General features: G+C 40.6%; 1 protein-coding gene across 6 annotated transcripts in view; it reads left to right on the top strand.

Annotated features, from left to right (window-relative positions):
- Positions 1-22,887, top strand: part of agrn (agrin) — a 379,909-nt gene that overhangs the window by 269,277 nt on the left and 87,745 nt on the right. For 5 of the 6 annotated variants that reach the window (XM_054781230.1, XM_054781147.1, XM_054781580.1 and 2 more), the window contains 2 exons: positions 11,907-12,317; positions 19,010-19,135. In XM_054781230.1, the coding sequence (XP_054637205.1) occupies positions 11,907-12,317; positions 19,010-19,135 (537 nt within the window). The remainder of the gene's footprint in view (positions 1-11,906; positions 12,318-19,009; positions 19,136-22,887) is intronic. The other variant, XM_054781405.1, reaches the window with a different exon arrangement.

Raw genomic sequence — 22,887 nt, 5'->3', positions numbered from 1 at the left:
CTTCTTAGCCTGCCGAAGTCAGCCATGCATCTTGACTTGAGGAGCAGGCTGTGCTTCCTCCGTCGCCTAGCAGGTGGTACTAGGTCTCCCTTCCGAAGGCGGATCCCAGACGGCGTTCACCGCAGAAACCGCAACCATAGAATGGAGGAGGGAGGCTTGGAACAGGGTCTCTGGCTGGTTCCGGTCGACTCCTTGGCCGGACGAGCTGGTGACTTGAGATATGGTGCCAGGACGGGTTTGAGGTGATGTGGGGCAGGCTCTGGGGTGGTCTGTGGCTTGATGAGCTGAGATGCAGGAGTGGGAGGAGAACTGACCTCTTGATGTTGCACTGGGGGCAACGTGGATTTGGAGGTGGGAGGCAGCAGGAGCTTGGAGCGCCTTGGCGCAGGAATTGGAATGCGGCCCTCTTCTGGACTTTGAATTGGGAGCAAGACAGAAGAGGATGGAGAGGGCGGCCGGAGCTTGAAAAACAGAGGCGCAAGAGTGGGATGCGTGCTGGACTCTTCTTGGTGTTGCGCTGGGGGCAACGGAGATATGGAAGAGGATGGCAGTGGGAGCTCAGTGCCCTGACGTGACGCGGGAGCCGTTGGCAATTGCATGGGCCGGCACTTAGCAACAGCATGAGGAGGGAGTTGCGCGTCGTCGTGACGTAGCGAGGAGGAAGAGAGTGGCCTCACCGCTTGCCGCCGTGAAGCCTTTGCTGGAGTCAGCCGTGACGCGTGTCCGCAACGCCGCCATGTCAGAGAGTGAGCAGCGGGTCCTGGTAACATCGACGCTATGGGCACGGCGTGACCTCCGGCCGCCCACACCTGGCGTGTACTTAGCACATTCCTCCTCCATCTCCTTGAAAGACTGTCAAGTCATTGTATCCTGCAAGGTCATCATCAGGTTGGTTCATATTGACCGGAACAGGGTGGGGGGACACCTCGGTTTGGCGTGGCGGCAAGGAAGAGAGTGGCTTCACCTTCTGACGCTGTGAAGCCCTCACTGGAGCCGACTGAGATGTGCGTCGGCGTTGCGGACAGTCTGGTGTGGCTTCAGCGGGTCGCGGATTCACCCACACCATTGTAACAAGCGTGCCATCCGGCCCACACACCATGTCCTCCAGCTCCCCTGGCGAGAACATCATATTCTCCTCCTCTATCGCATTAAAGATCTGCAGGGTCCAGAAGTCGCTCTACGTGTAGTCATCTTCTTCTTGTTGGAGCATTCTGTTACGTTTTGGCGTTAGGATTGTGGCAACGACTCTGAGGATGCAGAGAGCAGGACTCAGATGCAGGTAAATGTATACATTTATTAATTAAGGCTGCTGTGCAGCGGTAAGGATCCAACAAAGAGCAGTAAAAAAACGCAAACAATAGTATGATGCTCCAACAAAGGCCAAGAACACGCATGTGAGCTAAATAGGCAGAACTAAAATTAGCAGCAGGTGCGTGAAACAAAAAACATAAAGCGGGCAAACACAGAACAGGGCAACACAGGAAGAACTACAAAATAAGGGCTCAGAAACAGGAAGTAAGGCATAAAAAGGTGACATAAACACACTGTCACACGGGCACACAAACAGGTTGTTACAGAGAAAGTGGAAAGGAAAACATAACACACAACACAGCAGCAACAGAACCAATGTTGTAATCGTGGTAAGGAGCTTTTTTTTTAAATTGCGAAATTCAAACTCTGTTAATGTGTTAATAACATGTTAACGGAAGTTTCCTTTAACGGCACTTTTTTTTTTTGTCTTGTTTGATCCTCGGCCCACACTGTACTTTGAGGAAATAGCGGTGACTGTGGAGCCGTTAGCGGGAACAAATATTGAGCAGAAATGGACAAAGAAAAGGGTACATTAATTAGAGACACGGGTGGATACTTGTTTTTGTAGACAACGCACCCAGCGACCATAGGGGACACAGAAGGTACAGTAATTGAGTAGAGGAAGATCACACAACATAAATGAGGTCGTTAGAAATCTAAAATGTCATCTGAGTGAACCAGTCAGAAAGCCTGATCTTCCCGCGTCGTGTTCAGGACCAGTGAGCAATCTTGGCTCTCAGTGGGAAGTGTCCACCAAGCTGGAAATGACCTGCCCCTCCTCCCATATGGTGTTATCACCTGCAGCACACTGACAGAGAATGGCAGCATACTGCGTCGTCATCCTGCATCTTGTAATCAGGCTTCTGTCGCCTTCACCAGTCATTTTTCAGCATTCAACCCTTCTCTCATTGTTTGTCTGCCATCTTTTCTCGTCACTACTGCCTTTTATTAGCGTGTTTGTCACTCGTCTTCGTTTTCTTCTTCTTCTTCTTCTTATGGGTGCTGTCTTTTCCCTTTTAATGTTCTCCTCGCCACCAAGCATGGCTGACAATCTTAATAAGCACGTTTCAACAATAAGTGCACGCTTTAGACAAGCCATTGTGACGATGACTTCTTTTCTTCCTCTCCATCTGGTGGTGACATGACTGCTCACTGACCTGCTGAGAGGGAAAGATGAGAGAAAGAAAGGCAGATGGAGTGTTAAACACCATTAAAGAGGCCAGTCTTTTCTAAAGAGAAGTTAACAACTGTTTAAGAAAATTAAAATAAAGTGAAACTACTCCTACTGGCAAAAACAATAAGAAGTAGTTTGGAGTGCTATACTGACATCTAGTGACTTTTTATAGGTATTGCTGGTGTCGTGATGTACAATCCAACAATTTTAGAGGTTGGTTCTATAGTTATTGTCAAAGGTTTCATGGTTGCCATTGCTGTTACCATACTGAAAAAAAAAAAAAATTCTCAAAATGTTTTTACGGTTCAAATCCAACTTTGAAAATTCTCCTCTGCTACTATATTGTACGGCTGTACGGTGGCCTAGTGGTTAGCATGTTGGCCACACAGTCAGGAGATCGGGAAGATCTGAATGGTTGTTTGTTTATATGTGCCCTGCGATTGGCTGGCAGGCGGGATAGGCTCCAGCACACCCACGACCCTAGTGAGGTTAAGCGGCATAGAAGATGGATGAATGGATACTGTCACTGTAAAGGCAAAACATCTGTTTGACAAAAAAACATGGCAGTTCGTCAGAAATACATTCCAGAAATAGATGTTTTGACCCAGGGATGGTGATATGATAAAAGAATGTGATTGTATATTATGAAATCAAAATAGTATTGTAATAGTATTATTACAAACAAGAATACAAATGAATACATCGTAAAATATTAAATATATAATAGAAACAATAATACAGATTTTGGAAGATACTACATTCTACAATGTATTTTTTTTTATTATTTTATTGTTTTATTATTAGTTGAATTTAATTTTACTTTAATTATTATTTTCATATTAAGCCTCTATACATTTGTTTTGTTATTTTTTTCCATCCATCCATCCATTTTCTATGCCGCTTAGGGTACACCCTGGACTGGTCGCCAGCCAATCGCAGGTTATTTTTTCCCTTTGTATTATAATTATTATTATTATTACGATAACGTACTTGACAACAAGTTGAATATACAACATTTTACAAATAGAATCGCTGGCAGCGACTACTCACGTATTGGGGTTAATTGGTTCCAGACATGACCGTGATCAGTGAATTTCGGTCTAGTAAGATTTTTTTACTTATAAATCAAATGTTTTTGTAGTTGGAGCATATAAAACCATTATTAGAGCCCTCTAGACATGAAATAACACATTTATAGTCACCTTTACACTAGTATTACCCAATATAGTAGATATAATCAGAGAAAGTAAGCCATCTAAGACATAATATGCATGCTGTATGCATGCTGCTATAAGTGTTCCGAACAGGACAGCAGGTGACGTTGGGGCTCCAGAAATGTGTTTGAGCTTCAAAGTGAATTACGGCCGTAACCGTAGCCTGTGTTATTATTGTGATTATTATTATTATTATATTATTATGTTATTAATAATATAGGCATGTTGTTCCAGTGACTAATAATAGGCCCTTTTCAACCAAGAAACAGCATGATTTATTAATTAATATATTTTTTTTAAATCGCAAAATTCGAATTCTGTTAATGCGTTAATAACGCGTGACATAAACACACTGTCACACGGGCACACAAACAGGGTGTAACAGAGAAAGTGGAAAGGAAAACATAACACACAACACAGCAGCAACAGAACCAATGTTGTAATAGTGGTAAGGAGCATTTTTTTGGTTTTGTTTTGTGAAATTTAAATTCTGTTAATGCGTTAATAACATGTTAACTGAAGTTTCCTTTAACGGCACAATTTTTTTTTGTCCTGTTTGATCCTCGGCCCATACTGTAGTTTGAGGAAATAGCCGTGACTGTGGAGCCGCAAGCGGGAACAAATATTGAGCAGAAATGGTCAAAGAAAAGGGTATTTTGATTGGTCAATTTAGCTTCAAAGCCCTGGCAGATGACTCTCACAGGAAATAACAGTTATTTGTATCTACTGTCACTGCGACTGGAATTGTCACAGAGTATGTCGACTTGCCAGAGAGAAGCGAGGAGGTAATGTAGCACTGTTGTTTTTTTTATTGTCATTTATACAGAGGTACCGTGACATACGAGTGTTTCAACTAACAAGTGTTTATTTTACTGTAGATGTGAGCCGTATCGCGACTGATTTTTTGTTTTGAGCTGCGAGCTTATGGTGCTTATGCAAAGTGACCGTGGATGAAGAGCTAGCAGCGCTACCATTAGCTAGCAATTACAGAGCACTAGCTAGTCATCAACACATCAGTGAAACATTTATACATTATAGCGATCAAATTTGTTTTATTAATTATGTATTGTGTAAAACTATGACAGGAACAACAACAAATTTAAAGCACGAAATGAACACAGAGCTACCATCCACCAGTACGAGCCTGGACTTGTTTTTCAGAGAGGTTGTGTACCACAAATATGCACTCACTAAGGTCAGCAAATCTTACCTTTATGCATTCCTAAATAGTATCAGCATTTGGAACCAAATATGAGCCGAAAGAAAAAGGGGGAAAATACAGTGTCGTAGTCTATCTGTGCAGCGTGGGACAAAGTTAGAAGGTGCGTTCAAAGACCGTCAAAAAAGTGGGACAAAACGCCGCTCGCATTAAACATGCAAAAACTGAGGCATTTCGAAATGTATATATATATATATATTTTTTATAAAATAAAGGCCCATATTTCCAAAATTGATATCCCTTTACATAAAATGTGTTGCGTAGTAGCGTATCAAATCTTTTACCACAAAGAGATTTACATCCCCATCCCTTTTCGATAAAAACGATTTCTATCAGCGATTAAGTGTGATTAATTATGACTTAACTATGGACAAAATGTGATTAATCACGATTAAGTATTTTAATCGATTGAGAGCTCTAGTTCGTAAACATTTGTTGTAGTTGTAGCAGCAGTAGTATTAATGATAAGGATGAAGATAACACCTTTACATTTTAACACAAACTTGAAGGGTGTGAAACTGTGTCAAAAAATTAATAAAACAATAAAAGGTAATCATTTTTTAAATGTGTTTTTTAAAGTTGTTTTTTAAAAAGGTGATAAGTTTCCCATGGTGCGGTACATTTAAATGAAACATTATCTTACATAAAATGTCGTACTCCAACACAATGCTTTCTTTGCTGAATGGGTTTGAAGGACCAAACAGCCTTGGCTCACCGCCCAGTACCTGCCCTCTACCCAGGTGTTGGGAACCCCTGGCCTAACTGGTTAGTGATAAATCAGGTCTTGGGCGAGAGCGCTTATTATCCCCCATTGCCATCTCAAAATGCAAGACATTTTGGACCAACTCTTTGGGAACATTTTGTGGAAGTTCTTCCATAAACAACTCCTGCAGGTGTTCCACTATACTTCCGAACATATATAGTGTCGATTTTTCCACCTTTCCTTCCTTCCTTCCTTAGCCTGCGTCATTATCTGTGCAGCCTTCCAGCCAGCTGACACTAAACCTGCATGAGGAGTGACAGGTGTAGCCGAGGGGAACGGCAATACATGCCACCACAATGTCAGCGATACCATCTCCACTTCTTTTTTGCACTCCAAATCTATCCCTATACAAAAAACATTTCGAGCTCTTAAGCTGACACCTCTCCCAGGCCCTCTACCGTCTTGGGAGGTATCGCTTTTCGCACCTCAGCCACCAACTGTCAGTCAAATAGCGGATTATAGGAGTGTGATTACAATATAGGCGTAGTGTTAGGTGGCTCCTAATGAGGTTAAGGAGGTTTGAGTCACGTTTTTGAAAAAAACATTCATCCATCCATCCATTTTCAAACATGAGGTCCATAAAAACATCAGAGTGCTCTGTTAAATAGAGAATCTTTGACTGGTAGCAGGTATTTAAAAGCAGCAGAGCACTCCTGTCATATAGAGGATCTTTGGCTAGCGTAAACATATTGCTTGTGTTATAATTCCTGACAGTATGACTTTATTTCTGACTATATTATCCATGTGGTGAGTTGCATATCCCTGCCATAAGCAGTGAGGAAGCTTACTGGCTAAAGTAGCATCTTCTTATTTAGTCACGTCTCTCCAGGGGGACTTTTTGTCCTATTTATCGCTCTTTCATCAGACACAGTTATGTCCTTTGGCCACCGGAGCTGGGTTTTTTTTCTCTCAGCATGGTTAATGATGGTCTCTCTGCAGCAAGCATCCACTCTCCTCCATATTCCAAGTGATTCTTTGCCGAGTGTGCGCTTGTTTGCTGTGTTTGTTGGCGGCGTTGGTGCCAGGGAGTCTTTGAAGCCCAGAGTTAAAGCCGGCTTCTCTTCTCGTTTTTTTTTTTTTATGCCCCATTTCTATCAATCATTCATCACCAGAGGCACTAGCTGTTGGTGATTAAAGCTTTGCTTCTGCAAGGCAGCATGTGAATATGGATATGGAATTCAAAGGCACTGGTGTACATGCAATACGCAAACGTGAATAGGAAGCGGGAAAAGGACACACTCCATAACCACGCTCTGATAGCCACAGTGTGTATGCAACATCTGCAGATGAAACACTGCACTGCATACAGATGTGAATCCTGTGTGGCATCGTCCATATTCATCATTACTTTAGTACTAACACTAACACTAAATGCCATTTGTTTTGGAACACTTAAACCCCTAATTTGTTGGGAATTCACAGGTATTTTCCCATATGAAATAATGGAAATAAAATAGTCTGTTCCAGGTAAAAATTGTCACCATTATGACACCTTTATTAACTATCTAGGCAATGTTTAACACACTTAACTAGCATACAAGTGTAAAAAGAAGTTAGCCACTGTAATGTAAATGGCTTAACTTTCATGACAAGTGATTAAGATGCAGGTATTTCAAATGCACCTCTCGTATTGTAAAAATAGCCATGATCTTACAAAAATAAAGTCGTAAGGTTGCAGTGTAAAAATAAGTTAACCGTAGGAAAGCAAAACACTTTACTTATGCTTTAATGCACTTCCTGTGTATTTATTAAATTTTTCTTATACATTGTTTTTTTTTGCACACAAACATAACAAAAAAATCTATATTACGAGAATTACATTATACAAATATGAAGATTGATTTCTCCAAGATTTTGAATAAAAGACTGATTTAAAAAGAGAAAAATATTGCCAGATTCAAGCCAGAATGTGTTGAGTGAAAAAAATGTAACCACACTGTAAAACACTACAGCTGTTTTAGATATGCCAAAAATAACGGCGTTAACGGCGGTAACTAATATATTTCATTAATTACGTCATTTTTTTGGCGTAATTAATACACACACCTCATGGCATGCCCATCATCCACAATACTTATGTAAGACATGAACACACGTCTGTCTCTTTTCTGTGTGTTCTAAGGATATAAAAAAATAAAAGAGACAGCTCATTACTGCACGTAATGGGGCACACCTGTGCCGCCTACAAAGACCGCTCTTAAAACACCCTCCCAGTTTTATATACTGTACATGCTGTGACCATGTAGTAAGAGCTACATTCTTGATAACATACTTTTAGTATTTTGCCATATGTTGGTCCTTTTAAGCAGGAACATCCTTACTGGGCACATTGATTTCACATAGCAACACGGAAACGAACGCCTACACCTAGCGTTAACTTTTCCAAACTCAAAAATAAAAACACAGCAGCAGTGGCGGCAGCTCCAATATGTTGCCTTACCTCTTTGCTAGTGGTCTGAGGCATATACATTATATATATATACAGTAGACGCCCCTAAAACGTAAATAATCCGTTCTGAGAACCTTTATGTTATAGGGTTTTTATGTTATACGAAGCGTAAAATACATGTGAATAGCCTAATCCCTTCCAAGATCTTCCCAAACTCACCCCTTGGCCCTTCAAAATATTCAAAGTCCACCAAATATGGTGGGAAAATATAAAAGAAAACGTTAGCATAAACATAATAGAATAACATTCCAATATAAAATAAGGTAATAAATAAGATTACTGTAAATGAATAAAACTGAAAAACAAAAACAATCTTACCGTTCACGAGATGTCTTGATCAGGAGCGCAAGTGGAGGCAGGAAGGAGGAGGAGGACTAGCCTGAGTCGAAACGCGGCTCAAAGAGTCTAAGAGTCAGCTGGTCTCACAGACAAATGCACACACTACACGATAATGCTGTGTGCAAAATTTTTATTTGTAACTTAACTTAATTGTTTATAAGTTAGTTTAAGGGCGACTACGAAGAGGAAAGGAAGTTGAAAGGACAATCAGCCAATGAGATGAGAGCAGAGGCGGTGCCCCGATAATCAGTCAATGACAGCGTGAAGCGTCAGAATTTCTGGATCCTTTCCTGCTTGGTTTCTATCGACAACTTTTCCCTTTTTTTCTTCTCACTTACACTTGGTTTAGGGCCCATGACTACGGTAGTTTTGACACAAAGAAAAGTAAAAACATTAAGAAGAGATTTCAATGCGTGCAAACTAGTTTAAGGGCAACTACGATGAGGAAGGGAGTTGAAGGGAGCAATATGTCACACAAACACACGGACGAGCTGGATAAGTCAGCCAATGAGATAAGAGCGTAGGCGGTGCCCTGATAATCAGCCAATGAGATGAGAGCGGAGGCGGTGCCCCGATAATTAGCCAATGAGAGCGTGAAGCGTCAGAAGACGTCACCAAGCGCTAAACAAATCGAATTTCTGAACTTGCACCGACTTGACGCTTTACGTTATATGGAATTTCTTACGTAATACGATGCAAAAACTTTACATAAATTCTTTACGTTCAGTGGAATTTACGTAAAAGGAGGTTTACGTTATGCGAGGCACTACTGTATATATCATTTGTGTGTGTGTGTGTGTGTGTGTGTGTGTGTGTGTGTGTGGCTATGACGACAGGCTATGGCAATATGTAATGCTAGACATTTTTCTTAATAAACTTACTTTATAAAAAAAAGAAACTTTGTCAGTCAAAAACAAAGACATCACTTAAATTGAGTTGAACTGCAATTTTAAGGCAGCAGGTGAACTTACATTTGCTAGCTGAATGGACCAAAAATGTTTTACAGTGCAGTTATTTAAGAACTTAAGCAGTTACTGGTAAGATGTATAAAGAGTAACTTTAGCATCTCATGTATAACATATATTTCAACTTAAATTAATTTAAAAAGTATGAGAATGACATATAAATAAAAATTAGAATTTTTAATGAATAACAATAATCCATCCCACCTCACATGTGTGCCATATCACGATGCTGATTAGACACCATGATTAATAGGTGTGCCATAGACTGGCCACAATAAAAGGCCACTCTGAAATGTGCTGTTTTATCACACAGCACAATGCCACAGATGTTGCAAGATTTGATGGAGCGTGCAATTGGCATGCTGACAGCAGGAATGTCAACCAGAGCTGTTGATCGTGTATTGAATGTTCATTTCTCTACCATAAGCCGTCTCCAAAGGCGTTTCAGAGAATTTGGCAGTACATCCAACCAGCCTCACAACCGCAGACCACGTGTAACCACACCAGCCCAGGACCTCCACATCCACCTCATCGGGGTCTCAACTCCAGTTCGTCGTCGTAACCGACTTGAGTAGGCAAATGCTCACATTAAATGGCGTCTGGCACGTTGGAGAGGTGTTTTCTTTACGGATGAATCCCGGTTTACACTTTTCAGGGCAGATGGCAGACAGCGTGTTCTCATTCCCATTTAGCTGGATGTAGATTTTGCCGTTGGTGCTTTGTATCTTTCCCTGCTTCCTCAAGTCTCTTGCTTTCTTGACGATGTCAGCGTTGTCAGATGCTCACTCATGTAGACGTTTGTACCGTTCAGCTTCTTTGCCTGTTTCAGTTGTTTTTAATTCCCTGTTGCTGAACTGCACAATGAAGGTGTGGTGTAGTTTCTGCCATACAGTGGGATGCAGTTATCAATGACGTCGATATCTCCATCCACCTCCTCTGATTGTAGGAAGTTAGCAGTTTGTTGCTTTGTTGAACAAACATCCATTTCATCTGGTTCTCCTCTGTTTTGGACTGCCCTGTCTTTCGACCTGGGTGTAATTCAGAGCCCTGTGAGGATCACATTGCTCATTCGTGCATTCTGATTCATCTCCTCAATTATATTTTTCATTTGCTCAGTGATATTTTCCTTTGCTTCTGTCTCTTCCTCAAGAGTGGTGCGCAAGGCAGCATGATATCATTTTGTAGAACCTTGGTATCATTGCATCATAATCTATTTTCTTCCATGGTTTTTTTTTAACCTCCTTAAGAGCAGCGCGCAAGGCATCAACTTCCAATAGTGTTTTGATATCATTCTGTAGAACCTTGATAGCATTGCATAATGCTCTATTTTCTTCCATAGGATTTTTAGCCTCCTTAAGAGCAGTGCGCAAGGCAGCATTATCATCTTGTAATACCTTGATATCTTCCTGTAGAGCCTTAGTATCCTTGCTCAGTGCTGTATTTTCCTTCTTAAGGTGTATGACTTCCTCCTGGATCCCCATGAGCATTCTGAAGAGGGTGTCATTCTGCGATTCTGCATATTCAACATGTGATAGCTGACACCTAAAATCATGGCTTGCTTGTGCTGCAGTTTGTTGTTGTATCTCTCTCATCTCCTGCTTCAAGGCTTGTAATACTGTCAACTTTTTGCTATCGAGAATAACAGATTTTTCATTCGAGGTATCATTCTCCTCTTCCGCCAGCCAGACTGACCCTGTTTCTGATTTTGAATCCGGATTTCCAGGGCCGTTATTGTTTTGCTTTGTGTTTGGCATTGTTGCTCGGCAACCGCTTTAAACTTCAGCAGTTAGCCAGTTAGCTTGGCTTGCTAGCAGCTGTCAGCACTTGTGCCTAGTTTATTTCTGGGAATCTGTACCTCTCGCCTATCCAAGTTAAAGTTGAGAGTGTCAGCAAGCTGTTCTGATCTTGTGTTCATGAAGTGTAGTCAGCAAACCACCAAAATAGCTAACATTTCTAGTATCGACAGCAGAGCTCTTGCCATGTACGTCCTTTCCAGTCAACAGCAAAGGAAAAACAAGTGCAACACAAAGGTGATGGACCTATTGCATTACATTTTAAAAAAAATACTGTGTAGTTTTTAAATTGATTTTTTCACAAACGCGATGCAGCCGAAAGCATCATATTACAAGAATAAAGTCGTAAGGCTGCTGTTAGAAAATAGCCGAAGGTTTAATTCTCACTGAACTGAGGTCTCGCAGGACGTCATGCAGGTGGTCAGGTGGTTCAAGTGTTTTCTGCAACTTTAGGAGGGTATTTTTTAAAATTAGGGTTGCAATTCAGATGCTAAAACTATATGTCCGTTATATTAAGTTCCGAAATATTTTCAGTCATTGCAGGCTTTTGGTCTTGCTGCTTTAATTGTATTGTGATATTGTTTTGTTGTGACACAGCTGACACAAATTCAAAATTCAACATTTCCATCTTTGTTCAATCATTCATCCATTCCTTGCTTCCTCCCCTTCCCTCCGCCAGAGACCATCTCCGAGCGGGCGGAGCGACCCACTCCGACCCCCTCTTCTGCTGCAGCCATCACAACGCCAGCCCCCTTCCACATTAACAAGGTGTGGGCCATCCCGCCTCCGAGAATGGCCGAGACTTCTGAGACCACAGTGCTGCCCACCGCCACCACGCCCTCACCCACCCTCACCCACCACCGTGCTCAAACAAACCACCACCACCACTCCATCCACATCCAGCCTCAGCCGCCGCGCTCCACCGCCACATCACGCACTAGCCCTGCCCCCTCCGCTGCCACAAATTCTTTCGATGGGTCGGGCAGTGGGGAGCCCAGTGGCGATGACCAGGCCGAGGAAGAGGAGGAGCAGGAAGAGGAAGCGGGTAGCGGTGTACCAGCAGAGGCCAGTGGGGCAGATGAGATTTTGGGTAAATCCTTGCTCTTTCATTATCATTACCCATAATGCTTTGCTAGTTTGAAATGTTTGCCATATCATAACACATTCATGTCATTTGATGTATTGACGTGTTCATTATATATAATGAACACAAAGAGTTCCAATATAATTTGTCCATTTTGGTTGGAAGTAGCCGTTTTTTGGTAAGTACCAAAAACAGCTCGACCTAAACAGCTTGGCATATTGCTACAAAATATTTGACTGGGAGGAGCATGGTGACAAAGTTGGTCTTGGCAAAGAGAAATGCCATGAAACTCCACACAAAGTCAGATCTCAACCAAAGCTTGTGTGTGCAAAGAATCACTGGCAATTTTAATCATAAAACCAATGAAACTTTACTGGAGACTGGCCTATGCCATACAACACACAATAAGTTGACCATTTTAGTATCCCTGTGGCTATTTTTAAGTGTGCTACAAACACTAACTTCTCCTAGACAGTTTGTTGAATTGCTACAACATTTGAACCACGTATACTTGAGAGAAGGGCACAGCATAATCACTAAATATTTGGAGTTTTTGTCATAGCGTGTGGGCACAGAGTGGCAACAAATGTTGACCAAAAAAATGCACAGGTCCCCCATGTGCCACCTTCCTTAACACAGATGAATCGTTGTTCAGAGTATTATAGTATTATAAACTCAGATGAACCGTTGCTAAGAGTGTTATGTATTATAAACTATTAGTATGATAATAAATAATAAAAATATAATAAACTATTAACTTTACTGAGAACCCATGCTGTAAAATGCACAGGAAGTCAACCATTTTGGCTTAAATCTGTGGTTTTAGTGCCCTCTTTTGTCATGAGTGTGCTCCAAAAACAAGGTTTTCTAATTGCTAATCCTCCCAATTTTGATGACGTATACTAGACAGGCCAAGATACTGTAAATTGAGAACATTTTGAGTTTTCATCATAGCGTGTGGGTGGAGTATAGCGACAAAGTTTTTGTTGCCAGTATTTCACGAAACTTGAATAAATCAGCTCCACAAAGTCAGATCTCAGCTAAAACGAATGCATGTAATAAAGGTTGCGTCTTGAAGGTAGTCATGTGCCACCTTCTTTCAAAAGAGTGACCACTGTTAATAATAAAACATAAAGCCAATCACTTTACTGAGAACCCTTGCCATAAAATGCAGAGGATGCCTGCCATTCTGGGTTGAACCAGCTTTTTTTTGACAATCACCAGGGATGCTACGAAAACAAAACTCAAGATACTACCAAACTGTAAATTCTATACCAACCATGTATACTAGATAGATCGGCCCAGCTAAACTATGAAAATGTTGAGTTTTTGTCATCGGAGCATGGTGACAAAAAAAACATGGAACTTGAATAACTCGGCTCCATAAAGATAGATCTCAGCGATGAAGGTCCACCCTGAAGATATCCAGGACGTTCCTAAATTAGACACAGCGCCAACTAGTGGTGACAGTTAGTGTATAATAAGTGTATTAATGCATTGGCATGGTGACTTTTAATTTGATAGGCCTGCTACAAACTTCACTATTGCGGTAGTGGTGCCCCCTACTAATTTCCTTCAAAATATGTACATCGTATCTTCAAGCAGACTTTTATGGGCCTCGACAGGCAAAATCTCAGCTGCAGCTCACATATTTTATCCCATTAGATCATTCAGATATAAAATAATGTTGTGGCCTGTGAGTGTATATCTCAATTCGAGACAGAAAGAAATCTATTTGCATGGTTCACTGTCACTGCATGGTCCATGCTGTCATCCTTCCAGCACTCTCAAATAGACTTGGAGCTGGCCAGATGAAAGCGTTGGCCCATAACTGGGTCTCCTTGGAGCCTGAATGGAGAGGGTGATATGAATGCCTTCAATCAGTCACATGACCATTCGTTCGTCCCACGTCCCGACATGCGCGTGCCCCCCTCCCGTGCCTGAGGATGACCGGTGCCTTTCCATGTGATGGCTTGTTGTTTTCTCCTCCCTCCCATCTATCCGTCCATCTCAGTTGTCAGCTTGCGGCAGCCGTGTAATATCGGATGGTCGGAAAACAGCATGGGCTTTGTTGTGGTCTTCCTTTCTTTCCCACAGTCGGGGATTTATTCTCCTGTCAGAAGCTGACCAATGCTCGGTGGCGCAGGAAGCTTGTCCGCTGTCTACCAAGGAGACCTGCTGTCTTGTGTGGATGAAGTGTAGCCAACCATGCCTTAGTGTTGTGTGTGAGGTGAAGATTTTAACAATATGCGGATGGCAGCTCTCGATGTTGCCAACCAAGGGTGCTCGCAACAATTAGGACCTCAGCATGGAGGTGCAATTATTATTGTTATTCCGGCAAATAAATCGCCTTTTTAGGGTGCTTTAATATCCTTAAAAACTCAACAGATTTTGCAAGCATGTGTATCCTGGTGAAAATGCATGTATGCTTGGGGTCCTGGGTGTGACCCACCAAAAGACGCTCATTGGCACCCCCACGAAAAATGTCGACCAGTCCAGGGTGTACCCTGCCTCTCGCCCAACGTCAGTAGCGATAGGCTCCAGCATACACCTGTGACCATAGTGAGGACAAGCGGCATAGAAAATGAATGAATTAATTACATTTTTTCATTGTATTAAAAACAAACTAACAAGCTAACAAGGGAAAATAACATTCCCTATGATTTTAACCAAGATTTGAGTGGCCTCCTGTAGACAATTTATTACTGTTAATTACAGTAACTGTTCATCCTATCCATTGTTTAGTTCCAATAAAAAACATGAATCTCTAGTTATTAAAAAAAAAAAATATATATATATATATATATATATATATATATATACATATATGATGAAAATGTATATTTTTTAGGGCTGTCAACATTTTTTATTAATCACAGTTTTTAAATTGATTAATCATGATGAATCACCATTTGCACCATTGCAAATATGCCCATTTTTACTGTATTTTATGAACAGAAAGATAAATGACAGGACGCAATTATACTATATATTTGTATGTATTCACAGCTTCAAATGAACTGAAAATTTAAATCAAGCTAAAAGATACCACATAAAATGTATTTGCCTCACAATTGTCTCTTTAATAGTAGCAGAACATTTGAGTCACACTTTAACAGTTCTCTTAAGAGCAATGAGGGGTTGCAATCAAAGAAACCACGTAATTCACGTTTTAAGTGTAGATGTATTTTCTGTGATTTTCCAATTTGCAAATTGCACTTCCACGTCAGTGAGTTATAAGAATATCCTCTTACTGTTTATTACACAGACTCTGTGTGACTCTGTGGGTATGCTATTGTGCCTCATCTGCCTTCATAGCAGAGAGGTGTGGCTTGACATGACGAGCATGCATTAATTACCGAACAAAATTTAACGTAATTAAATAAATTAGTTAACACCGTTAATGCGCTATTTTTGACAGCCCTATTTTTTTATTCAGTTTTCTTTAATTAAAAAAATCATAATCATTTTATATTCAGTAAGTTATATCATTTACCGTACTTTGGGTCACACTTTTTTCACAGCTTGGCTGGTCCTTTGACTTTTTTTTTTTTCACACTGACAGGTTTTGTGCCAGTGAGTGTCTTTGTCATGTTGTTACACTTTAATGCCCCTAGATGGCAATAATGTAATAATGTGTTAGGCATCTGTGGAGTATGTCTGTTGGATGGAGGAGCTGTCAGATTTGCTGTCGCTATGCTAGAGACAAGATGTTGCCGCCCTCTCTGAAATAAAGCCACCAAAACAAGAGCTAAGTTTCTCTATTTTTAGTTGCTATAGGAAGATATCACAGCCAGTATCTGCTACTCCTATACAGGCGATACAATAACAATGACATCACCGACCCATCGCCACCGTCAAGTGGCCAGAAGTGAACGTTGATGACAAGCCAACATAATATCTGAATATTTTGACGGACATGACTCACGTCAGTCGACGTGATATTTTGTTGTCTTCATCTCCACAATGACTCGCAGAAGTAATTCTACTTTTTGTAAGCGGAAGACAACTGACAACTGGAAGACAACCGCGCAGCCATTCTTTCTTCTTCTATGGTTTGGAGTGTCATGTGGTTCCGTCTGCGTGCCTGTTCACAGCGCCACACGAATGCCCCCAAAAAGAAAATCATATTCTGCATCTTACAAGCTAAAAGTACTGAAATATGCAGCCGAAAACAGTAATCGAACAGTAAAAACAGAGTTTGGAGTAAACGAGAAACTTGTGAGAGACTGGCAAAAAGCGGAGGATATGCTTAAAGGTAATCGCGGACTAAAAGCTAACTGCCACAGCTAACGGAGCAAGCAAAGTGGGTGCTTGAACAACGTGCTGCCGCGAGAGGCTTGCCAACAGTGCAGTTACGTCTCAACACCCAGGTAGGTGCCAAGGCCATGAATGCATATAACTTTGCGGGTTGTTTAGGCTATAGTTATCTGAATAACTATATGTTACGTTAACATACCACCTATTCACGTTACGTTAACAGGCGCCTATTTAGCCTGTCCATTTTATTGTTATTACAGTACTATGACTTGCCTTTCAAGATGATGATTTCTTGGTCTCTGATTTTATCAAATAAATTCCCCTCAAAAAATGTGACTTATAGTCCAGTGCAACTTATATATGTTTTTTTTCCTCTTCATTGTACATTTTTGGCTGGTGCGACTTATACTCTGGAAGCACTTATTGTTTGGAAAATGCGGTATATAATTACTATTTTATTTATTCATTTGTTTTCTGCAAAAAATCAAAAGCTCACAAAATTTGAAGAAATATGCTTTAATAATAATAATAATAATTGATTTTATATAACGCCTTTTTACAAGGTACCCACAGCGCTTCACAGTGAAGTGAACCCATTATTCATTCACTCCTCAATCACACAGTGGTGGTGGTAATCTACACCTGTAGGCTCAGCTGCCCTGGGGTAGACTGACAGAAAAGTGGCTGCCAATTGGCACCTACGGTCTCTCCGACCACCACCAAACATTCATTCACATTCAGACAGCAGTGTGGGCAGCACTGGAGGCAATGTTGGTCAAGTGTCTTGCTCATTGACTGGGTGGAGGGAGTAAGGATCGAACCGCCAACCTTCTGGACGACCTGTTCTACCTCTTGAACCACTTCCGTCCCTCTAACTGTTCCTGTCTGATGTAAAACATAGTATACTAAAACATACTATATCTATATATGTATGTATGTATATTGTAATGCTTTTCTTTCTTTGTCAATGGGAGCAGGGAGCATCTACTATTGGGCAGAGTGAGAAACAAATGAGTACTGTACATAAATAACACTATGAATGTCAATGCAAAAGTGATAGGTCGAAAAGAAGGGAAAATGAAGGGTAGATAATGTAACGGTAACTCTGAGCCAACTAGTGCATTGCTTCAATTACAGGAGCACATTCCAGTAAGTACAGTATATAAATCATGCAGAGGTGGGGTGTGTGTGCATACATTGTGCTTGTGTAGTGGTGCGCCATTGAAATCTGTACTTAATCTTTCCCTGTGTGTGTTAGTGTATGTTTATGTGACAGTCACTCCCAATGGAACTGCGGTGCAGTCCTCGCCCGTCCTCGTCTCTTCAGGCCGACATCCATAAATCTGCAGACCACACACCAATAGATGCCCTATAAAACCCCCTACCTCCTCTTTGACCGCGAGTCCTTGAGCAGAATGTCCCGCCCATGCTCCCCAGCCTCTGACGTCTTTACGACTTGTTTAGCCGTTAGCTGTTTGCCTCCATGATTATTTCTGATCTCCGTCAGGCCATAAACCGTGGCGCTTCGGCCGAGACGCCCCCGCCGCCGACACCGTCATTAGAGAAGATGGAGGTTGACTGCTAGTGCTGTGCATTACACACCCAGGCAGCGAGCAGGACAGCACAAACCTTTACGATCTTTATGTTCTCAGGTAGCTGCATGAACAGGACGTCTACATTGCGAGATGCGAGCTGTCTTTTTGTGGAATGACGAATGACGAGTTTTTATATTAGATATGCCAAAAAGTCTTTGTAATCTTCTTAAAACAACCTACAAAGGCAACAAATAGTCAGCAGATATGTGACACTCAACTTTACAACTGCTACCTAGCAGACGACATGCTATGGATTGGATTGTTTCCGGTCATGTCACATTTCCGGGCAACCACATATTGCTAGGCAGAATTTGTGAGGTTTAATTGTTGTCATAGTCCAGTCACACTCACTGTGCTGTTACCTTGACAACTCTTGGAAAGGGGCTCCATTGCCTCAGATTATGGTACTAATCTACCCAGATTAAATCAGCAATTCAAAGTCTACTGTGTATTTAATATTATTAATGTATTCATGTTTTGTTATTATTATTATTATTAGTAGTAGTAGTAGTAGTAGTAGTAGTAGTACTAATTATATAAATTATTTATGTAATTAATATGTCTATTATAATATCACTATGGAATTATAATGATTGATATGTTTTATTTTCTATAGACTATTTTAATTATGATTATACAAGGCACATTCAATCTCCAGAAAAAAATATTTTTTTCATTTTAATGTATCAATTCATATACATTAACTAATAAGGAATTATTCAATATTGTTAAAAACATGAAATTAGAAGAATGGTATTTTGGTCTTCATTTATGTACCAATATGTTTTTATTTGTTGTAGTTTACGTTGTGTGTTTATAATATTTGGACCTCCACCCTTCCAGGTTCCACAGTGTCAAACAGTGCAATACCCATCGCTGACCACTCGTCGTCATGTGACAACACAGAGTTTGGTTGCTGTCCTGATGGCGTGACTGCATCCGGCACACCAGAAGGATTCGACTGTCCGCGTAAGTGCAATGTATTTTAATATAATACCAACTCCTTGGTCATATTTTCAAATGCCTCCCCTCTCCCCTTATAATAAATGAATGGAACACATTTTTTTAAATGTTTGTATTTTGAGCCTACTAATATTCCACCATCTGCGGTAAACAAAGAGAGGAGCAGCTGCTACCGTTTCTGCTTCCATGAATCACCTCCTCCGTCAAAATTTGGGCAGATGGATAGGAAGTAAACAAATCTTCACGAGGGGAAAAATATGACCGACGTTTGTCATAACTGGAAATGATGATCCCTTCACAAAACTGTCCTGTGTGTGTGTTCGCGTGTGTGGATGGATTGTAGTTGTACTACAAGAGACATAATACAGTGAGATCATTTGCGTCCATGGCCACTCCCTAGACAAGGGGTCTCCAACCTTTTTCTTCTGAGAGCTACTTTTACAAAATGAGAATGGCCGAGAGCTACTCCTTTTGTGGAACATTTATCTTCATAGCTTATTTAAGCCCAAACAAACGGAATAAACGTGTTTTACCAGAACAGCTTTGTCAAAATCTCAATTCTTCCACTGTTTGCTTACTTTAGACAGATAACAACATAACAGCTTGTATCAGAGAGTTGAAACCAACGAAAAAGAATAAACGCCTGGTTGCCTTTGTGTTGCGCAACATAATGACTTTGATAGAGTCGAACCTTGGTTGGCATCATTAATTCGTTCCAGGTCTGACTCTAACCAAAACGGACATTAACCAAATCATTTTTTCCAATAAGAAATAATGTTAATCCAATTAATCTGTTGCAGAAAGCCAAAAATGTTACACTAAAACACGTTTTTATAATTCTACAATTATAGTTTGACATGCGGAAAACTATTCGAAATGCATATAAGTGATAACTGAAAGGGATAAATCAACATTTAAGGTTACTTTTACCTTCATTGAAGACATGATTTTTGACGTGACTGAAAACAGAAAGGTGGTGGTGGTTGATCTCGCGGCCACATCATCTCTTTGGGAACGTCACGTCTTCAATGAAGGTAAACGGAACCTTAAATGTTCATTTATGCCTTTCATTTTGCATGTATATGCATTTAGAATTGTTTCATGCATATAAAACTATAATTGTAAAACTATAAAAGTGTGTTTTGTGTCGCTGATGGAGTCATAGACGACGACGTAACTTCCGGTTCTGGTTGCCATTTTATTTAGCTAGCTAATAGAATGCTAACAAGGTAGGAAAAATTTTTGATTAAAAAGAAAAACATTACGAACACAATTGGACTCACACTGTGTATTAATAATACAACAAGACGAGCGCCATATTGTACGCTAACCGGAGAATGCATGCAAACCGAGGCAAAATTGTAGCTTAAATTTTTGACGTTAACCGAAAACGCGCTAACCGGGGAGTACCCCAACCAAGGTTCCACTGTACTGTGTTTCTAGCGCAAAGTCAACCGCTAGTGCGACCAGATGAGTGACATTATTTTTATACATCAACCTTAAACTCAATTTTTAAATGAGGTTATTCAAAATGCACTCTTTGCTAAAAACTGTGTTCCTTCTACATCACGTCGCCAACTACTGACTTATTTTAATGGCTGCTGCGGTTTGAAGTTACTGTCAGCGCCTTCTATTTGTGGTAAATCTTCATCTTCCTTCACATTTTCCTGCTCGGGTTTTAATCTGAGCTCACTGCAGACACCACTTTGTCTTATTAGTCGGTGACACTCTCTTCAATATCTCCCTGGTGTGCTGCTACAGATCACTTTCCTCTCCAGCCGAAGCGGGTCAGTGTCAATCCAGCTTTGTACCACTCTATTTCTCTGTGGACTCAGCCAGAGAGAGGCTACCAAAGGGCTTTGGGTCCAATCATTGCTATCGGACAGACTAAGTTCAAAGAGATAAAGAGCTCTTCCATCCTTTGCTCCGTAGTATCTGCGTCCCACTCGTGTTAATCTGACTGGCAAATTACAGAGCAGCATCTCTGCCCTGTGGAATCCCAAAGCACTCAGTCAACCCCTGCCTCATAGCTCTATATCATGTTTTGAACATCTGAAACCGGCTCCTTTAGCTTTTGTAGGCTCTCTTGGTATGAATTCCTCAATTTGTTCATAACCATATCTCACATTCACATTTTCAAAGTTTACAGGTAATCAAAGTAGTTGCTATCATAATTCACTTCAATATGGAAATAAAGATAATTACACATAAGTCCTAAATAGTTGTGTACATAACCTGAGTACTGGTAATATGTCAGTCACATTAGCTATGTAACGTTCATTAGAGCACACAGTTCATGTATTACATCCAGTTAGCATTTACTATCAAACATTACCCAAATACAAGAATTTAAAATGGTTATGCAAAAGACAATGCAGCCGAAGTCAAGGCAGCATAAGGTTTCACCAACAGGCACATTTTAAATTTCATCGTGAATAAAAATACATTCTTGATATATATTTAACTCTGTCTAGTGAATCTATGGAATATAAGACTTTTTTAATTGAACTACTGAAATAAATAAACTTTTCAGAGATAATCAAATTTATTGAGATGCAACTGTACATCTACAGTACATAAACAATACACCTCATGGTCATTTATGAACAAGTACCGTAATTTCCGGACTATAGAGCACACTATAGAGCGGTATATAAGCCGCACACACAAAATTGAAAGAGAAAAAAAGATTTGTACATATATAGGCCACACCGGTCTATAAGCCGCAGGTGTCCACGTCTTAACACGTAATATTTAGTACACAGAAAAATGTTTCTCAAAGCGAAAAATGACAATAAAAAGCCCAAGAGATGTTGTGAGACCAGAACGCGGCCACATCTTAGCCACATCACTGTATAAGCCGCAAGGTTTGAAGCACGGAAAAAAAGTAGCGGCTTATCCACCGGAAATTACAGTATATTGCACAACACAGCAACAGAACCAATGTTGTAATAGTGGTAAGGAGAAACTGCTCAGCTAGCATTAACAGTACAATTATTATTATTATATTGCAGGATTTATGGTAGGCACTACAGAAATCCTTTGTTTATCACAGTTAATTGGTTCCAGGCCCAACCGTGATAAGTGAATCTTTGTAGGAACCTGTGCACCTGAACATAAGATGGACTCACCAAATTTAAAAAGAAAAAACAATTTTTACGCATAGAGGCCGCACTTGCCATTCAGCCGCAGGTGTCAACATGAGATATTTACACAGAAAGACACACTATAAACCACTATATACTATAAACCTTGCAATCGTGTCCCCAGCGTCACGACTCCAATTGACTACTTCTTGAATCTGCACTCATCACGGCAACTGTAGTTCCTTTAGCCACACGATTATTTAAGCCACAGGGTTCAAAGCGTGTGACATAAGTAGCGGTTTATAGTCCAGAATTTACTCTAATACTGTATATTTTTGAAAAACTGAGCTAGAGTGAAGCCACAAAATTCAAGTGGTGAGGGACAACTGTACATCGAAACTGTGGTAAATTTTCTAATTGTACCATTGTATTGAGTCACCTAACATCTATATGTGGAGATACTTTTCTTCCAGGATGTTTCCCTCCATGGCAAACATCATCCCTCTTAGCCTAAAGTGCGCTACATTAACAAAAAGGCACTAGCACTAATACGACATCAAACATAACGGCCAAGCAATGGCTAGTATGAGCATTAATGGCGCGCTAAGTTCTAGATACTGTAAACTCTTCCATATGGTCCTGAACGCTTGACATCCATTAAAGCAGTCACAG

Source organism: Dunckerocampus dactyliophorus, chromosome 1, assembly GCF_027744805.1.
Source record: "Dunckerocampus dactyliophorus isolate RoL2022-P2 chromosome 1, RoL_Ddac_1.1, whole genome shotgun sequence".
Taxonomy (NCBI): domain Eukaryota; kingdom Metazoa; phylum Chordata; class Actinopteri; order Syngnathiformes; family Syngnathidae; genus Dunckerocampus; species Dunckerocampus dactyliophorus.
The sequence above is the reverse complement of the archived record's forward strand: the minus strand, read 5'-3'. Positions and strand labels throughout refer to the sequence as shown.